This window comes from Rhopilema esculentum, unplaced genomic scaffold (genome assembly GCF_057945365.1).
Source record: "Rhopilema esculentum isolate cy_ngs unplaced genomic scaffold, ASM5794536v1 HiC_scaffold_37, whole genome shotgun sequence".
In the NCBI taxonomy this organism is placed as follows: Eukaryota; Metazoa; Cnidaria; class Scyphozoa; order Rhizostomeae; family Rhizostomatidae; genus Rhopilema; species Rhopilema esculentum.
This window is the reverse complement of record NW_028300848.1, coordinates 2,069,605-2,089,635: the sequence shown is the minus strand read 5'-3', so window position 1 is coordinate 2,089,635 and position 20,031 is coordinate 2,069,605. Positions and strand designations below refer to the sequence as shown.

Genomic DNA, 20,031 nt, shown 5'->3' with positions numbered 1-20,031 from the left:
GAACTGTCTGAGGACATCTTTTGTGGCACTTATTTCTCGTGCCTTCCTGCTTACTTCCTCTCGGGTGCTATGGGCGCTGGTCTGGGCTCTCAAAAGTGAATGGAAGTTCTCCACACCATACTCATCTACAATTTGTAGGTGATGTTGAAGAACCTGAAACAGTGGATGTTTCTTCTCCTTCCAATACAAGACATTTGATAGTCAAATTAGCGGAGCTTTGTTGTAATGACGACGACGAAAGCAAAATATTAAATCAGTATTATAGGCTGGTGACAGTAGCCTGAAGTGAAAAACAGTGAAAAGTTGTTGATCACTTTGAATGAGACATTAAGACAAATGCATGTGCTCTTTTTGTGGGCCGTCAGCTTTCGTCATAAGAATTAGAATTTGCATCAAAAAAGCTATCTTTCCTGAACAATAGCATTAGCAACATGGATCCAAATAGCCTGGAATGGAAAAAACAGTGAATAGTTGTTGAACACCTTGCAAAAGACATTAAGGCAAATTCATGTTTTCTGTTCTGTGGACAGTCTACTTTCGTCATAAGAATTTGAATTTGCATCAAAGGAGCTATTGTTTCTGAACAGTAGCATTAGCAACATGGATCCAAATAGCCTGGAATGGAAAAAACAGTGAATAGTTGTTGAACACCTTGCAAAAGACATTAAGGCAAATGCATGTTTTCTGTTCTGTGGACAGTCTACTTTCGTCATAAGAATTTGAATTTGCATCAAAGGAGCTATTGTTTCTGAACAGTAGCATTAGCAACATGGATGCAAATAGCCTGGAACGGAAAAAACAGTGAATAGTTGTTGAACACCTTGCAAAAGACATTAAGGCAAATGCATGTTTTCTGTTCTGTCGCTGCTACTTTTTTCATAAGAATTTAATTATGCATCAAAAAAGCTATCTTTCCTGAACAGTAGCATTAGCAACATGGATCCAAATAGCCTGGAATGGAAAAAAACATAGAACAGTTGTTGAACACTTTGTGAAAGACACTGCTAGAGGAAAAATGACAAATAAATGCACTGTTGCTTAGTACTAGACCTAGTCCAAAAATAGAATAGCCTGTATATTCGAGTACCGAGAGGCTGGCTAAAAACAGAGATAGCTTTTTGCTGTCGAAGCTAATATTTGATCAAATGGCTTGGGTGAATGGTGTATCTGGCTCGATCCACAACATGCTAGAGAAGATAAAAAGGCATGAGAAAACTGCAAATCATATTGAGTCTTCGGCAGTTTATCTTAAATGCAAGTGCGGTAAAACTTTAAATGAAGACAAAGAAAGAGAGCTACGGCGAAGCTCACGTTTATGGGTCAAAGTACTTGATCGTATTTTATTGATAATTCTAACCTTGACAACGTTAAATCTGTCATTAAGAGGGCACAGAGAAGAGGCTTTCGAAGGAAATTGCAAGGGTGGAAACTTTTTTGGAATAGTTGCTTTGCTAGCAGAATATAATGCGGTCCTTTCTAAAATTATTTCCCTCCCTGCAAGAGCTACAAAATATTCGATTGCGAAATTCAAAACAAACCTATTGGACTTCTGTCGAAAGAAATCACTTCATCTCTTGTTCAAAAGATCAACAAGGCTCCATACTGGTTTTTGATTTTAGACTCTACTAATGATATAACACGAGTAGATAAGTTAAGCATTGTGATGCGTTGGGTGCAGATAAAGGATAATAAATGTAACAATGTAGAGACCTTCCTTGGATTTTGTACAAATAACAGATGGTAAGCTTAAAGTATTGCAAAAACAGCCAGATCATTCTTAGAAGACCTTTGGCTGCATTTCCAAAATTAGAGGCCAAGAATATCATGGTGTAAACGTCATGAGTGGAATACATGCTGGTGTGCAAACGGTGATAAACAACACATGTGCTGGTGTGCAAACTTTAATCTGGTCATTAGTGACTCTATGGGGGCAGTACCTGAGAATGATGATTTCTTTGGGACATTGAAGAATGTTTTTAATTTTTTCGGTTCATCATTGAATAGATGGGAAATACTCAGGGTTGAAGGTTTCGCAGGATCTTTGACACTTAGGAAGTTCTGTATCACAAGGTTGACCTCTCGTATTGATTCTGTTCGTGCTGTCTGTGATAGATATCCACATATTATAACAGTTTTAACTAGCATTACCTTGACATCAAAAAACAAAAATGAGCGAGATGGTGCCAAGAGACTCAAAGAAAGGATGGATTGTTATGGATACGTTCTTTGGGAACGCATTCTACGGGCAATTGGCACAACTTCTCATGAATTGCAAACCCCAAAAATCAACTCAACTGTTGAATCTCGATAGATGTGTTGCAATGTTTCAGAGCTTGTTGTGCTACGCGCGTCCTTGGAATCGCATTTAGGCATTTGAAACTGTCCCTGGCGTTGCGACGGGACCTCGACAGGATCGGTTCCAAACTGTCCCGTTTGGGTACGGCTAGCAGTTCCATTTGCAACGGGTCCAGCAGGTTCCGTTGAAGCGCGACGCCTAACTGTACACACTTTGGTTCCATTTACCACCAGTCATTGTTACGATTTGATTTCACAAACCGATTAAATTACTACATACACATTCAACGGTGCCCCAGATGCAGTGCTAACAATTGAATTCGCGGCTTGCCAGTGTTTTCTGTTGCTTTCCTTCTTTGGTTTGAGGCTAGTAACATAACACTTACTGCTTAACTATTTCCTCTCGTTGGAAATATAATTACACAACTTCATATCCAACTACAACGCCTCATTCAGTGACTTAGTGTCACATACCTGCCATTACAACTCTTTCAATGGACCCATCAGGTGTATTTATAAGTGTGATTTTACAATAGCTCGTTGATATAACTGCTATTAGAATATAAACATTTTTGCTACCAAAAATCTCGCCACACTTTTGACGGACAACGGTATTGTGGCATCTGAAAGAAGAAAACATGCATATGTTCCAAATACAAAGTTTTCATCAAACAATTGGGGCCTCAGATCGGGACCTCTGAAACATATAAGGCATCTCACAACTACCCCTTGTCCCAAGCTATTAAACCCATCTCGTCTCTAGTCACGCCCGGTCCGTCTCCACCCAATTCATCTATATGTTCCCGCACACAGGACCCACCCCTTTCCCCAACCCATTGAACCCTTCCCTTCCATATTCAGACCAGCCCATTCCCATCCACTTCATACAAGTGTCCTTTTACACAGATGAGGCTTCTTACACTCCCTTCAATATCACGTGTCCCTTTACACAGATGAGGTTACCTTACCCTAGTGCTCCTCCCCTTCAATATCAGCACCCAGCCCTATCCACTCCTACATACTCTATCTAGTTTTTCCGTACACTATTAGGTACCCGCCACCCTTTGCCCATAGCTATTGAACCCTTCCCTTCCAAATTCACCCCCCAGCCTTGTTCATTTCTTCCAACTTATCCATACAAACCCATGTTCAGATAAGGTACTCTACACCCCCTTTCCCTACCCATTCGAGCCTCCCTTTTCACAGCCACACCCAACCATGCCCACCCTATCTTTATGCCCCTAGGTACAGGTTATAAACCTATCTCCGTTCCCAAAGCTACGATCAACCCTGTCTATCCCCACCCACTCAATTCAATAGCCTCCATACACTCTACAATACCTTAACAAGCACTTAGTGTCGATTGCTACTTTTGTTGATCGTTATAACATATATTTTTTTATCACGTTTGCAACCGTGATCCTGGACGCAGGATTGCGAGGGTCGCCTACGAGAAATGGACATACCGAATTAAAGCACTGATATGTCCTTCATGGATTTCTGGCTGATGAGTTTTTTTTAATGTATCTTCTGCCCTTCTCAAGCCAATTTCTCTAAATACACAAGGGGCACACACAACCACCCTCCCACCCCCAATCTGAACTTGAGGCTGTAACCAGATGGTAGTGATTACTCCTTATCTCCTTTTTTTCTTATTTTTCCATTTTGGATATTACATTTTTGTTCACATATTGATTTTTTAGTTTTTTACATGCCTATAAAACACAAGGAAATTCACTCATTCTGAAATGAAAACAAATTTCCTACAAATGATTCACATCGTTCTAATTCTAATTCTAACAGACCGGTAAGAGAAGGCTTAAAGCAATAAAATGCGATGCGCTTTCAAAAATGTTCATCCATTCATTAAAGCTGCAAATTCCTGTATCCTCTTTCGTTGGTTTTCCCAGACTAATACGTGATTTCTTTTTGACTTGATGAAACTGAACGCTTCGTCCGGGCTCATGCCATTTGTCTGGAATGAAAGGAAAAGCATTTACTGATGTGCCTTACCGAAATAACAAGTGTCTCAATCAGTGGTGGCGCTAGGTTTCCTCCGACAAAGGGGCTAGCACTTCCGACGGAGGGGCTAATTTTTTTAGAGAACGATAGGGCTAGGGGGCGACAAGGAATTGTAAGGGTACTGGAGACCGAAGGCGAGCGTTGCGAGCCGAAAATTCGGGGGGTCCGGGGGTACTCCCCCGGGAAAATTTTGGTGGCTACACCCATTAGATTGGCTAAAAATGCTATCAAAATGGTGTAATCGTGTTTTTTACTACGTTTTTTGACATATTACTAAGGGCACGTTTGCCCCCTCCCTTGCCCCTCCTAGCAAAGGGCAGGAGGGGCGCTTGCCCCCCCGCGCCCCCCTTCTCCGGCGTCCCTGGAAATTTTTTTTGAAAGCTGCCTCTAGATAAGCTTAAAACTACTCTAAATCTTTACAACTCATCAAACGTTGCCAATTCAAGTAGGGCCTATCTTTGGAAAGTATGAATTTAAATAAAAAGCAACCAACTGAACTTAAGGAAAACTGGAACACAACGTAACTTTATAGGAACAGACCTCTTATAACAGATTATTATTTACCATGAAATTGATGTGTCGATGAGTTGTTTTGGGATGAGCTTCCTGAATTCTGATAACAGTCCTTTTAGAAATTTCTATTTCCGCCAAAACTTAAAAAATTCGCTCCGACAAAAAAAATTCAAGCATAATTTATCTTCCGACGGAGGGGCTAGCCTCCTCCGACGGGGGGGCTGTAGCCCCCCCTGCCCCCCCTCTGGCGCCACCACTGGTCTCAATATAGGCATAGAATGACGGTAGAAATAGAAGATACATCATCCGAGTATCTTAAACATTGTATTTCGTGTTATCTATAACAAATAACCGTATTTCCCCTTAACAACGCCGCGCTGTTTATAAAAAATCCAACTTTGGATCGGCGCTCAACAGAGGCGGCGTTTATCAGTGGACGGGGTTTAATATAAAATTAAAAGTTTGTCAAATGAAAAATGACAAGAAAAGTGCGATGGAAAAAAAAAGACTTAAAAAAACGTTTTCTTTTTCCCAAACAGACCTAATAAAGATATACATTACCAAAATGAATTACCGAAATAACAAGAGCCTCAAGACCGAGATACAACATTTTGTGGGGGGGGGGGGGGGGGCGCAGCCCTGATAAATGAGTGTTAAAACATCGATATCTTACAAAATAAAAGTATTTTACAAACACTATTCAAGTTTTGTGGGCCAAGGCCCCCACCCCCCAGTATCTCGGGCCTTGGTCTCAATATAGGAATGACGGTAGAACAGGGGCATCGATAGAGGGGTTAGAAGGGGCAAAAGGTCCGAGGCCCGTGCTCCAATGGGACCTGTAATAATGCGATAAGATCTATTTACAATGCAATAAAAGCAATGTATTATATGTAACCAAGTCTTATAAGTTTATCGCAGAGAAATGCGCACATGTCCTTAATTCATGTAAAATGTTTTTGCACATTCTTTTAAAAATCCTTAAAAACTTTTTCAACAATTGCAACTGAACAGAGCGTTTCCCGAATTCTCCAGAAGACTGAAGGGCGTGGCCACAGAAAATCTTCTTAAGGGGGTCCTGTTTTGTGAATCATCCCTGGGCCCGAGCTGCCTCCCGACGGCCTTGCGGTAGAAATAACAGATGTATCATCAGACAATCTGACACATCGTATTTCGTGTTATCTAAAACAGATTATGTAGGTAACATGACATTTCTTATCACGCGTTCATAATTGAACAAAGTTATTAAAGAGAAAGACCAGTCAGAAATACCGCAAACTGTATTTAATAACTTACAAAACTATTTTTTCTCAGTGATGAGAGAAGTTCATAATTGTCGCAGTATCTAATGTTTTTTTCATGAAAAAATGCAAATCTCAAGACATATTTCTTCTCGTTGAAGGTCGCAGAAGACGGCATGGATAATTCTTCGGTTTTCCAATATTTTCATCTAAGCAGTCGATTAAGAATACCGAGCTAGTGCCATTAGGCATAAACAGCATCTTATGATTTACTCACTCAGTTACTCTGTTTAGCTTACTTAGTTGACGCAAATCAAATGCAGCATCGTCATTGGTCATTCATTTTGCATGAATCAATAGACGGACTATATAGAGCGTTTGGATTTTGCTCGCATGCATAGCATGTGTACAACAAGCTCACATGTTGAAAATAGTGAGTGAAAAGCACAAATGACTTCATATTTGGTGTTTTTTTTATAAAAATCAGTAATATGGATCCCGAAAGGTCTAATAAAAAAATTGCTTGTCTCTTTAGGAAATTTTTCAAAAACTGCTTCCACTTCGAAACAGCTCTGAAAAAGGAAACATTTTATTGCATACTAAAGCTTTTCATCGGACCCTCTCCAGAGTATGAATAGTGATTGCATAACGATTGAAAATACGTTAAAATCTTTTGGCGGTACAAAATTGAAAAAAGCGAACATTTTACAACATATTTAAAGCTTTTTCATTTGACATTCCTCATAGTATAAGACGTCACAATAAGGTTCGGAAAGAACAAGATGGAAAATTCTTTCGAAAATATGTTTATAGTCCATGCAATACAGTGTAACTATATAAGTAAGGGTTTACACTCTGACTTACCAACCTTTAAAAGGAAACACAGTAAAACTACAGAAAACGACAAGGTTTTTCAGTTGCTTTCGTTTGAAGAAAAAAGGCTCTATGGAGTATTAATGAATGGCATGAAATTCAGGGCCCACGCCACCGGGAGGCCGGAGGGGCCTTGCCCCCACCCCCCACTTTTTTGACAAGCAAAAACATCTCCATAGAGGCCCTGTTTTGAAGAACTAAATTTAAGTTCGATGCATAGAACTTGGCCCCTCCACCTCCAATTCGTTGCGTGGGCCCTGAAATTGCATTACAAGTCACTTCTGAGCAGAAAAGAGAAAGAGAATACATCATCCGAGATGAAAGTTGACAAGTCGTTGGATGTTTCCTATTGTTCTAGTAACAGCAGTACCCAAAATGTGACAGTGGTCCAGAAGAATATTTCAAAATGTTTTCTTAATAATAAAGTTCAAAACGAAATCAAGGATTCAGCAACGCCATTAAAGTCGACTACGGAAACGTTAAGCAACAAAAGTGATAAGTGTTTCTTGCCCACACGACACTCCTCGGGACAAATAAGCAAACAGATACCAAATCAACAAGCATTCGATACAAAAAACACTATATCGTGTGATTTTCAAAGCCATTATCACACCAATGACGCATTGACACCTGAAAATGTTCTTTTTGGGCGACCACCTTGTCAACAAGAGATCAGGAATACCGAAGCAGATGCAGACAAGAAAAGATAACGCCAATTGTGTAATTCTTAAAATTTCATCCACGCCACACGTGCTTGAGATAGCCAAAGTTTTAATCGTAAAAGTCAATAAACTAATATTTAATATTGCTGACATAGATCTGTAAAAGTTAGGGGGGCAAGCAAAAGAAACTCACGCCATTCCAAAATAGCAATCTCATCAAAACAGCAGAATCAAAATAAAATTGATTTTCCTTCGGGAATATACTTTTAATATCCTATATGTTTGAGGGGACGACATAATCAAAACCATGAAGAGGGCAGATAAGATCGTGTCCCCCTGATTGTCATGATTGTCATTTAGTCTGTGTTTTTCTGACTGCTGAGCTGAGGTCGTTTCACTCCTTAGGAAGCAGGCAAGAGCCCAGAAACGCACGAAATGCATCGATGGGGAAGTCTCGTTACCCTCTACGTCATCGTTTGACGAGATGTTATTCCAGTTATGCTAGCAAAAAGTGTTTGATTGTACAGGTGGACATGGTAGCGGGTTGTAAAAAATTTAAACTGCAGAGGTGTATCCCCAACGCAGCCCCAAACAGTAGTACTTGACGTACATGCATAACTGTAAGGCACAATTAATCACAATTATGGAACTGATTCGCTAGAGACAAGACACTGAAGAAATTTCAAAGCGCGACCGTGTTGTATCGACGAAGTGTTGTACAGGTGGCTGGAAGGGAAGGCGCATCCAGTAACGTGACCATTTCAGTTTCAGTTATGTAAAAATGCCTACTTCGCACTACACTGAAACAACAGCTCAGTGTACAAGCCAAACTAGGAGTTCTGTGCGGGGGCTCTCCTACTTAAAATTTCATCAAAATAAAGCAATTGTGCATGTACCAGGAAGTGACTGTCTGAACTCCTCTTTTTATACACCGAATCAATTTTCGCCCATTTTAAAGAATACAAGTGTATAAAATTTGCACCTTCAGATTCGGTTTGAAGATACGAAATTTATTCTTCTTCCAAGTTTTCATTGCTGCTTGTTATATTGACTTAAGGTAAATGGTTTCATTGTAATTTGCAACTGTGTATCCGGACTAAAAATTGGACTGTTAAAATTCTAATCTGAGCTCAAATCCTAATCGTGCGAGCATTATGATGATCTCATATATTCAAAGATTGGTAATACCCTTCAAAAGCAGTTTAAATAATTTGCAAGAAGCATGCTAGAAAATGAGGTTTGTAAATAGCGATCTTCGTAAAAGTTTGAAAACATAGACATTTTAAGCCTCTGTTGGTTGAAGTAGCCTTATTTCTTAAATTTGCCATAACCCCAGCAATGCACAGAACCAAAAGGCGCATTAACCTAAAAATTAGTTTATTTACAAAACTGAAGATAACCTGTTTTGAAATTCGTCGTTTATAATTCAAACAGGGCCGTCAAGTGCCAAGTTCAACTTACATCACAATATCAGAATACAAATTACGAAATATCGAAAATATGACGCTCAAATTAAAACTGTTGTCTATCACAACAGATATTACAGAAAATCTAAAATAAAAATAGATCAAAGGTAGAGAAAGATTTTATAATCACTTATTGATTGAATCTTTTTTAAAACAAAACATTAATCGGTATGTTTTTCCATTAATGTTTTGTTTAAGAAAATAAGAAGCAATCTTAATATATTCATAAAGTTAGTTACCGTTTGTCATATAAGCAAACGCATTTCAATTTCCAGAGCTTGAAAATATAATGATTTCTAAGAGAGAAGCCTGATACCCGGAAACAACATTGCTGCATTGGCTACTGAACATGCAATAATTAATATTTTTAGAAGACGAAAAACTGTCCAAAATGTAGTGTCTGTGTAGTGTAGTGTCAAGTTTTTGAAACTGAATTTCAGCACGGATGACCATAGAGACTCACACCAGTCACCAGTGTTGTGTTTTCAATGGTCTACAGGTGGGTTTGAGTTCTTTTTATGAATACTTTCCCTCCTAGAAAATCCATGGAAAGCATTACTGCTCATACTTTATATAAGCACAAACATGAGAAATCTTTCTGACGGTTAAATTCTGTAGATTTGGTGAAATATTCAGATGATCTCAAAAAACTGTGATTATTATCGTTGTTGTTATTGTTAGGAACCTTGTTATAACCTTTTGGGGCCCCGCTTGTCCCAAGGCCTGGAAAAATCTGCCACCCTGCCCCCTCTCGGCGGGTCTTTTAGTGAAGTATAATGTTTACCACGGCAGCCTGTGCTGTTGTGAGGTATAGGAATCACCTGCAGTATGCTTTATGATGGGTAATAAAAACCTTGAAATTTTTTGCTGTTTTTTCTGGGATTTTACCATTTTAAACCGCTGTTGCCACCTACCAGTTATTATTCTACCTTTAAGAACACATCCAAGAGTTTTAAAAACAGAAGGAAAAAAGAAACAGACGGAAAAAAGAAACAGAAGGAAAAAATGACAGATTAATGCTTTGCGCGATTTCAAAGAAAATGTTAAAATCGAGAAGAGCTTTATTGCTTTAACTATCATTAATGCTTTAATTTTTAGTGCAATATTTTCTTTCATTTCTTACAAGCAGGCTAAGACATAAGCAAATCATATTGTATTCAAGGAACATGGCTTCTGAAAGATGGAGTTGATATCAGAGAGTGATTTCACGTGAATTCCTCGAGTCTTTCATGCGTGGATGCTTGAGTTCATACAAAATGGCTTCATAAGGCATTTTTGCCACAGTCGATTGCGAAGTAAGCATTCGAAATTTTGTATAAAAATGTTGATAGTGATGCACGAAAACGCTTTTTTTTTGAAAACTGTTTCAAGTCTAAACAAGACTTCAAAAGCTCATGATTGGATAACAGAGCATTCCATCCTTAAATTTTTAATTGAAATGAAATTTATAGGTGGTGAATCTCAGCTTGATATCTCAATAACATGCTTGACTTTATCTCAACTAACAATATTAAACATTTTTGAAGAGATGGCAGGTCTTTGCCACCGAAAATAAAACAAAGAAATCTAATGTATTAATTAAGAGACTACTTATTCATAGTGAAGCTGATCGTGATTCAGGAATAATTTGCTGGCTGTACTAAAGCCTTCGGATTGCCAACTAAGTAAGCTACATTCCTCGTGAGTTAGTGAGAAAAGCAAGCCGGTTCAAAATTAACTCAAGTTTATACCCTGCGTATAATGAGATAAAGCCCCTGCAACCGACATAATGCGCACATATTTTTCCTAAAGATTCGAAGACAAAGTAGCACTAAATAGGAGAGTTTAGTTTGAAACGCGGGATCGCATTCCCTGGCGTGCAAGTTTCAAGCAAAAACAAATTATAGGTAGCCACTCTACTGACAATAAACATATTACTTTACTATTTATGATTTTTACTTACTCAAATATTGTATTGTTCTTTAAGGTGTAGGGTTTAATAAACCCTTTTGTCTCACCTAGGGTGATCTCTGCGGTCATTCGGCTTTTGCGGCGAATGTTAGAATTGAAAAATAAGGGTGCCTTAGTGCAATTTTACATTTACTGAAGCTTTTGAGATCTTAAAAGAGTATCATATAATTCTAAAACCTAAGAGGTTAAGTACGAGGGTGACTTCATGTTACGTAGATGGCCAAGATTCTTCGTTGCGAAGAAGTTACACTACTGGGGAAAATGGTAAAGCGAACGAAATAAAAAGCAAACTTCAAGCTGATTTCGTAATATCATTTGGAAATCATGCGGCAAACTCAAGATTTGTTGAAGCAGGTGAATTGAGAACGTTTTTGTCTCATTAATACATGAACCATGCAATACGTGCAGGTTCAAGTACATTAATACATTTTTGTATAACAATTCAACCCCGGCTATAAATTTATTGTTGCAAAACCAAGAATATCTAAAAGCACATGCTTCATAGAATTTTGACTTCTTTTCAAAAGCGCTGCCAATACTCATTAGAATAAGAGACCTCATTCAGAAAGATGACCATCTGCAAAAGCTCTTTCTTGTCACTAATGTTCACTTTCAACCCTATATTGAAACAGATACAGACATTGTCAGTATTTTTCGAGCGTTACCCCCCGTATAGGAGGCTAGAGAAGGTCGTTTCTAAAATATTCATTAAAATGAACACGTTACTTAGTAACGTTCCATTAATGACATTCAAATTTTCGCTTCAACAGGATATATAAAAACGCACACAGCTAAGAAGAGGCAATCGACAAACACACTCGAGTCCAGCACCATCTGCGAAATGAAGAGCGATCTACGCCGGAAGACACAGGAAATCTGCAACCAACTTTCCTATCAGGTAGATTAACTTTACTAGTATAGATAAATATTTCATTTAAAATCTTTCAAATATTTTAAAAAGGAAAGGAGAACTGACATTATACTGATAGTAGGATGAGATATTCTTCCGTAGAGCACTTAGACATATTAATCTTCAAAGGAGCACGGCGGGGCAAAAAATGTGAATAAGCAAAGAAAATTCATAGGTGTAGAAGCCGCTGGAAGTAATTTTTTTACGATTTCTTTCTGATCGTACCGTATGTTCATTGTCGCGTTGAGTTTTTTGTTCAAAAAGTTTTCCAATCAGCTGACAAGCTTTCCCTCTTCTACAAGGCAGTGCTGTTTTTCGTTGATAGAGAACATAAGCTGCACATTTTCGATTTGAAGAAATTCCACATATCATGTTATACACTTCACCGCATCGATTACTGAAAGGCATAACCTTTGGAAGTTCAAGTTAAAATGACAGATATGCTTACAAGATGTAAAGCGCGATTTGAAGAGAGATTCTATACAGTTATGGCATTGCTGTGAAACTATTTGTAGAGAATTACTGTGCGGATTAAAAATGTTGAATGCAAAGTGATTGGAGCCCGAGAAAACGCAAGTTTTGCAAATAAATAGGATTTAAAGTTAAGAATTGAAGTTAGGTAGACTTAATGTTAGGAATAGGGATTAAATGTAGAAAAAACTGACGAATGAAGAAGAAAACATGGAAGAAAAAAGTTAAATGGATTTCAGAAAAAATGGACTAATATGATAGGGATCTAAATTCGTTCAAGCTTCAACGGTTGGTTTAAACGCAAAAGTTCCTTCTCCATTAAGTCGCTATTTCTACTACACGAAACACTAAACTGTTCAGTAATATCGATGAAATTGAAAACACTGTATTATATTCGGATTTTTCTACTTAACCAGGTCACTTGATCTTGGAAACAGTTCTCAACAAGACTTGCATTGAATGGCAAATCAACATTGATGCGAAATTACCGTTTTGTTGTGAAGAGTCATAGCATTGTGGCAGCATCTACAGGATATTGAGAAATCAAAAGGTTGTTGACTTCAGAGTGAATGGTGAACATTAAAAAAAATCCAGCGACAAAAGATTTAAGGTTCAAGTGACATTTTTGGTTAGCTGACCAATGCCACATTAACGAAACACGCAACAAACATGTGGCGCCGAAACTGGCCAGTTTAGATGGCCAATTACCGGCCAACAGTACGTAACAGTTGCTCTACTCAAATATCGACACAAACATTTTTTGCGTAGCCTGGTGCAAAGAACTGTCTGCCGCGATATTTCAAGAAGAAATCAATCGGTTTCTTTTGCAAAAAAGAATAACCGCACACATTTGGTGGATTTTATTAGCTGAGTTTCAAAAGGTAAAGCACAACTGTACTGTCGTAATCATGCCGAAATTTATGGTTATCGACTCGGCTGTTCGGACGACTATTGGCAGTATCGGGCTTCTGTTGAACGGCCTGCAAATGTCCTGTATTCTCAAGAAAGCACAAACGAAGCTACCGTTTGATTTGACGGTACTCAGCTTGAGCGTCGCAGATATCATAACAGCGCTCGCGCTGTTCGGCTTCGGCATATACGACGTTCTGGTAGCACAGGACATTGCATCGGCTGTTTCTTACCTTGAGACAATAAACGAGGCAGCCCTGGACCTGTCCATTGTCACATCACTCATTCATGTCGAGTATATTGCCATACAACGACTGCTTGCAGTTCTCTACCCTATCAGATTCCATATCCTGTTTACTAAATTTCGATGCAAGGTCGGTCTCGTTTTCATTTGGCTTGTCTGTGCTGCATACTGCACATGGAGTTCCTGGGAAAAGACAAGGAATAGCCCTTCATTCATTATCATGTCATACACCATCATAATATCTATCTTCTTCCTTCTGCTCTCTTATCTGACCATCTGCTTCAAAGTTTTCAAGAAAAGGCGCATTTCACGTACAACAAGCAGTAACGACCATACGATCTTCTTCAACTCACTCCTTGTCGCAACAGCATTTCTTGTATGCACAATTCCCTTCACTCTTCAAACTTTGGGTATCATCAAATCAAACACATTCTACCAATTCATCATTCCCAAATGGGTCTTGTTTCTAAACATCATACTGGACCCGATCATATACTTCCTTCTTAAATACTATCGAACTCACAGCCACAAATGCCTATTCTGCTTACAAACAGGAAGATATCGCGAATCGACCAAAAATCAAATTCCACTCCTGCCCTTCCGTAGAGGCACTCAAAAAACAACCATTGAGACAAAAGAAATTGCAGAGGCTAATCCTGTGGGATCAAAGCCATAATTACAATAATAAAATTCCATTAATAATAACAATCATGACCATAAAAATGATCGCTCTGAACATCTTTGGCGGAATAATCGCCACTGCCTTCACTATCCACTGGGCAATTAACCAGTACAGCCCTCTTCATAATGTTATCATAAAAACCTTGACAATTTCAGAATAACGATCAAAGGCCTGTCTTCACAGCCACAGTTACCATAACTATAATCAGTATCTGTACTATCATGGAGTATAATCTGTATTATCATCTGCATATATTCGATCTGCAATGTTGGAATGATGCAATTATGCTCCTAGCAACTGAAAAGATAAGATTAAAGTTAAGAATAGATAGAGCAATAAATATTGATGGAAAGCACGGAAAAGCTTCGTCTTATTCAATTTGACAAACATGTGGCCAAGGAAGATGCCAACTAAAAGATACAAGAAAGACGATTTTCCAGAAAATTGAAACAGAACAATACAGGAGCAAATATTTTGACAAGATGCACAGTCAAAACTTCACTTGGTGCAGAAAAAGAAAGAGTTTCAGCTATAGGCAGTCAGACAGGTAGCTCTCACGGAATACTCTTCAAGTAACTGAATTACAGTTTTGAAAAAATAGATATAAGAACATGTGCTCTTGTTAGGAAGTGTAGTTAGTTGTTGAGATTTATTAGAAACAGAAGTCAGAGCTTTGTTTGAATGTTCACTTGAAGTAATAGCAGAAGCAATGAGATGTTTCTTGTTGTATCATGTCAACCAATCCTTTAAGCCATTGAAACAGGTACTAAATAGCTCTTTTTGTCCATTTATCACATAAAAATTAGAAGTTTCAAGATTAATTTGAAAGACAATTTTCTATCAGTTTTTAATTTACAAGAACATCTGGGCAATATATGCACTCAAACCTGCAACAAAAATCATTGGATAAGCAGTTTCAGTCAGCAGTTTCTTTAAATTTGATGTATCATTGAATAGTTCAGTGTCTGTTATGTCTAAATATGATCATACACTTCTACTTCTCTTACACATTTAATTGCTATTCATACAGTCCTTTTCGTTTAGCGCGTGCGATCGCACCCGCACACGCCTGCACACGCGCAAGTTAAATTGCGCGTGCTTTTGACCACACGCGCAAACAGGTGTTTTTGCAGTTTTCTGTTTAAGGGCCTCTTCAGCCAAACTTTGCACTTGCATTTTATTGGCAATTTTTATAAAGAAGTTGAGCCTGCTGATCACGAATTCGTTATTTGTTTTTCGACATTTTTTTACAGTTTGTGAGATATAAGCTCTTGCATTTCGATAATTGAATTGAATTAACCGACAAAAATTTTTGGTTTGGTGACACTGTGACGCAATTTTGACGTCACAGTGTATTTCGAATAGTCTCGCTTCAAACCGAATCGAACGACGGCGATTCGCAAATTGAACACTGCAAGTGATGGTATTGTTTATCCTTTCCCTTGTTACTTGATTCGCACTTTTGACCACAATATGATTTTTCCAATTTTCGGAAGTGATGTTTGGCTTTTGACTGAGTGCTCCATTCAACTTAGCGTCTCGTCTTTCAGCTAAGTCGCCATTAGCATGTTAAGTGTAATAACTGATTTCCTGTCAAAACGTAATTAGGCCCTGAAAGCAAGTAGCTGTTGGAAACAATTTTTACTTGCTCTTGTAACTTTGGAGAGTGACGACGACTTTTAAAAGATGGCTGCTAAGGGCAACAACATCTGTTATGTATTGATTAATTTTGAGTTTTGCTCTTGCACGTATTCGAGTGGCTTTTTCCTTCTTGCTCCTTTTACCAATTTTATCAGGTTTGTACTTCAAATTTTCTTACAAGTGCGATCACACGCGCAAATTTGTTTACATGTGCGATTTGCCACACACGCGTAATTTTGCTCACGAAAAGGACTGATTCAATAAGCAATTTTAGCAGGTCATACAAAATGGTTAATGTAAGGGTATTATAAATTTTTTATATCACAACATGGGGATGGGTTTTTGTTGCTTAACTCAGACAGTTCCAGATGCTAAACTTTATTAAATTGCAAAATTTTGTTATCTAATATGCTCAGTTAAAATTTCGCAAATTGTAGCAGAAGCTAGAATTTAAACTATTTATTAATTTGGGATTGATTGAACAAGCATTTAGAAATGAAAAAAATATTTAACAAGGTTTAAACTCTTAATTGACATTGATGCTGTTTGACCTTACCAAACTAGAGCATGGTATTGATATTAAGGATAAGATTGTAAATATCATTGAAAAGTTGAATCCAAAATCCAAACCTTGACTATATTTCAACAATATTCCGAAAGTTTTCTATAAAGCTTGGCCAAATAGATTGAACTTATAGTTACGAAACACAAAACGTTTTGCTTACCAGTCTTGATGTTGATAAGTGGCCAAACAAACAACATTTCCATTGCCCAAGTAACACACTTTCCAAATTTGATGAATAATTGAAATTTACGACAACCACCAAATGCATTTGGCGAGAACTTAACAGTGCTCAATATGACTGAGCAAATCAACTAGGGAGTACCACCAAATCTGACCATGTCTTGCAAAAACAAGTTAGGTGCTGCTTAACATAAAGATTCAATTCATCAGGCCAGAGATAAGGCAATATTCACCTTGAGTAATGATTAAATAACAGCCAAGAACATACCTGAATTAAGTAGCATGTCACCAGCAATGCACTCCTTCCTCTCCCAGCTTTACAATGAATATAAACACTTTGATTCTTTTCCCTGTAATAATTGATAAAGTCTATTCCTTTTTGGATTTCCTGGATGGAAGGTGCAGCATCAAAGTCTAGCGTAGGTATTTTGAGTTGCTTTACACCCAAATCATCCCATTGCTGTAAGATTAATAAAATTCTTGTTGTAAATATAGTGTATCAATGTAAAGTGGTGATTGTAATACACATATGCAGTTTTTGCTGGGGACTTGATAAAAGGCAATTGTGGTGAAAAGCTGGTTTATTTTTTCAACTCTCCTGAATCAGATTATTAAGAGCAAAGAGCATGCCTCTTGCTGAAAAGAAAACAGTTGATCCTCATCATCTCAAAGATAACCAATGAGATTACTTTAAGCTCAATGGATAGAGCACTACAAACTGAATTGCTTTTATTGAAAGGCTTGAAATAGGGAAACTACACATTATTGAAAAATATTTATATAAGAAAGAATGTTTTGTGTCAAGGATATTTTCCCAGAACCAAACACGAGTGTCATATCATAATGATTCAAAGAATGACAAATATCGGTTGTTATTACAAACAAACTTACAGTACTCATTAGCTCAATGAAATGAAATTTGGACACTGAATTAAAAAACAAGTATGATACCTACTATTGCAGTTGGTGAAAGGTACTTCAGCTCATATTCTTGATTCAATGATATAACTCCTTTAACACCTTCTTCTTCAGCAAGCTAAAAAGAATTGTTGAATAAATACCTTTAGGGAAATTAGAAAAAATTAGTTTCAGAAATCAGAATTAAACTTAAAAGGAATTGAAACAGGGATTCTTACCTAGGAGGGTATTCTGACCTCTACTACCAAGTGATTTTGTCAAATGAAATAATTGGTCAAAAAACATATGACCATCTTATATTAAATATATTAGACCATCTTATCTTGAGACTGCTATCATCCTAGCAGTCCATGGATTTCACATTTACTGTTTGGCTCACTCAAGAACTAGGCCATAGACAGTTGGGCACAAAAGGGGCATTGCAATATCATTATATTGCTTCAAAGGCCAAATAGGGGGCTGCAAATTAGGTGGTGTGCAGGGCTGATTTGTGAAATTGTAAAAGCTTTCTACAGCTCTTGGACCAGGTGAGAGCACTATGGACTAGAGAAAATGTTGGCTTATTGTCAAGTGCCAATAAAACTGCAAAAGTCATAAGACACTGATGTGAATGAGTCGGTCGTAAACAATACTTGGAGCTTCCCTGCTATTGGTCCTAAAAGTCAATGCAAACATAGAGATATGGTGCTGAATGTTGCCCCATTAAGTTATATTTTTATCTTGAACAAACCAAAATACCAAAAGTTGAATTTTGATGTAACTAACCTGGGGAACTTTTTTTTTTCTACATTACAGATGTTTAGAGAGGTGAAGGAAACTAGTGCATAATTTGCAAATATAAATTTAGAACATAGCATTTCATAAAAAGATATTTTGAAATTCTAATTTATCTAATTTAAAGTTGTGCTTTCTGTCAATTTTTTCAGTCTTGTAGAAGATATCCAATTTCTTGTTCAACACCAACATCTCCATACCACACTTAACTCATCAAAAGATGCCTTTTCTTTTCAATAATGACATCATAGATCTTTAATAGTGGTGCAAAGGTTGCTGTATCATCAGTTTTTATGAGGGAAAGGCTATTCCTTGTTATAGTAATTTAATCTTCTACTACTGCCTTGCACTAAATCTTGTTAAAACTGGTACTTAGCTGCAGTTGGACTTGGCATGGGCCAATTATAGGCTTGCAGCTTCACAGTCTTTACCCTATTTCTCCAGCGACCTACAGATTTGGCAATTGATTTTAAGGGGAATGCAGATTCAACATAAGGTGCATCTTGCAGTCCAAATTTGCAACAGTTTTCAAGATGTGGGTGAATTTTCAAAAAACTAATGCAATCAATAAATGGTAAATAAGATTCGGCAAGAGCAACAGCTTGTTTTGTGAAACAGAGTGAAAACAACAAGAACTTGTAATGCAGATACTTTTTGCAATGTTTTCTTTTTCTTAAAACCAAGCAGTTGGCTTTTGCTTGAAGGCATCACAGTTATTTTTTCCAGGTGCCTAATTTAATTGTGGATAGCTGATTTGGGCTGATTTTTGCACCGTTTTGTGGCTTTTGGGTCCCCTACAATAGGCCCAGGGTGCATTTCATGTACTTAAGCCTGAAGATCTTTGGTGTATACTCAGGCTTTTTTTCAAGGTTTGGCAGCTGCAAACCAATAAAAATATTTTGGCATGGGTAAAACTTGATGTAAAACAAGAAGCCAGGTACATGGTGGACATGAAAAAGAATAAAATAAAGACTCATACAACAAAGTTTTTTCTATTAATAAGTTTTCTTTGTCTTGCATACAAAATTTACAGTTTTACTATCTGCTCATATTTTTGGCATACCTAAACAAGTTTCGGGCTGGACCTTCAGCATACAGATGCTGTTGTTGGCAAGTAGTTGGCAAGAAGTTAGTTAATGGACAAAAAATCGCAATACGTGTCCAGTATGGTTACTACTTGTGATGTGAGCCGAGCATTGGAAATACTAGCTTGTTTCTGCTCTACTCTGTATTTGTTCTGTTATGTTTATACTAGTTAACTTAATTTTACATTGTTTATACTTTTTAAGTTTGGATTAAAGTTAATTTGCAACAAGTGGAATTCATGTTTCATAAACTGGTTAACAATCAATTAAACAATAACACCATATGACGCAATCTAGATTCCAGCCCAGTTTCCTGTAATTGCTATGTCAGCAAATATTCGAGTGCAAAATTAGAGGAAAGTATGACCAAGCACCTTTCTCGCTGTGCTGAAGAATGGTAAAGCTCCTAGCACTATAGTATGATCAATCCGGTCATACCAATTTCTGTCGATACGAGAACGGATGAGATTATAAAGCAATGTTGGTAAAAATGCAATTTTGGCTCCAACCACATGTACGGTGTTGACCGCCATCGAGAAGTATAATTTAGCCTCGGCTTCGTAAAAATTACGTAATTCTTTATGCTGATTGGTTCCTTTTTCGGACAACCAATCAAATCCTAGTAAATGTGTC

General features: G+C 37.6%; 1 protein-coding gene across 2 annotated transcripts; it reads right to left on the bottom strand.

Annotated features, from left to right (window-relative positions):
* Positions 1–4,028: 4,028 nt before the first annotated feature.
* LOC135684707 (phosphatidylglycerophosphatase and protein-tyrosine phosphatase 1) lies at positions 4,029–19,931 on the bottom strand. 2 transcript variants are annotated; one of them, XR_010515896.2, is made up of 5 exons: positions 19,773–19,931; positions 17,577–17,657; positions 16,890–17,081; positions 13,543–13,736; positions 4,029–4,270 (listed from the first exon to the last, which is right to left on the bottom strand). XR_010515896.2 is itself a non-coding variant. In XM_065200344.2 (4 exons), exons 1-4 carry the CDS (start codon positions 19,929–19,931, stop codon positions 4,151–4,153), a joined length of 552 nt encoding a protein of 183 aa, XP_065056416.1. In that variant the 3' UTR covers positions 4,029–4,150. The 2 variants fall into 2 exon arrangements, 1 of the variants encoding a protein (XP_065056416.1); XM_065200344.2 differs by lacking the exon at positions 13,543–13,736.
* Between the last annotated feature and the right edge of the window lie 100 nt (positions 19,932–20,031).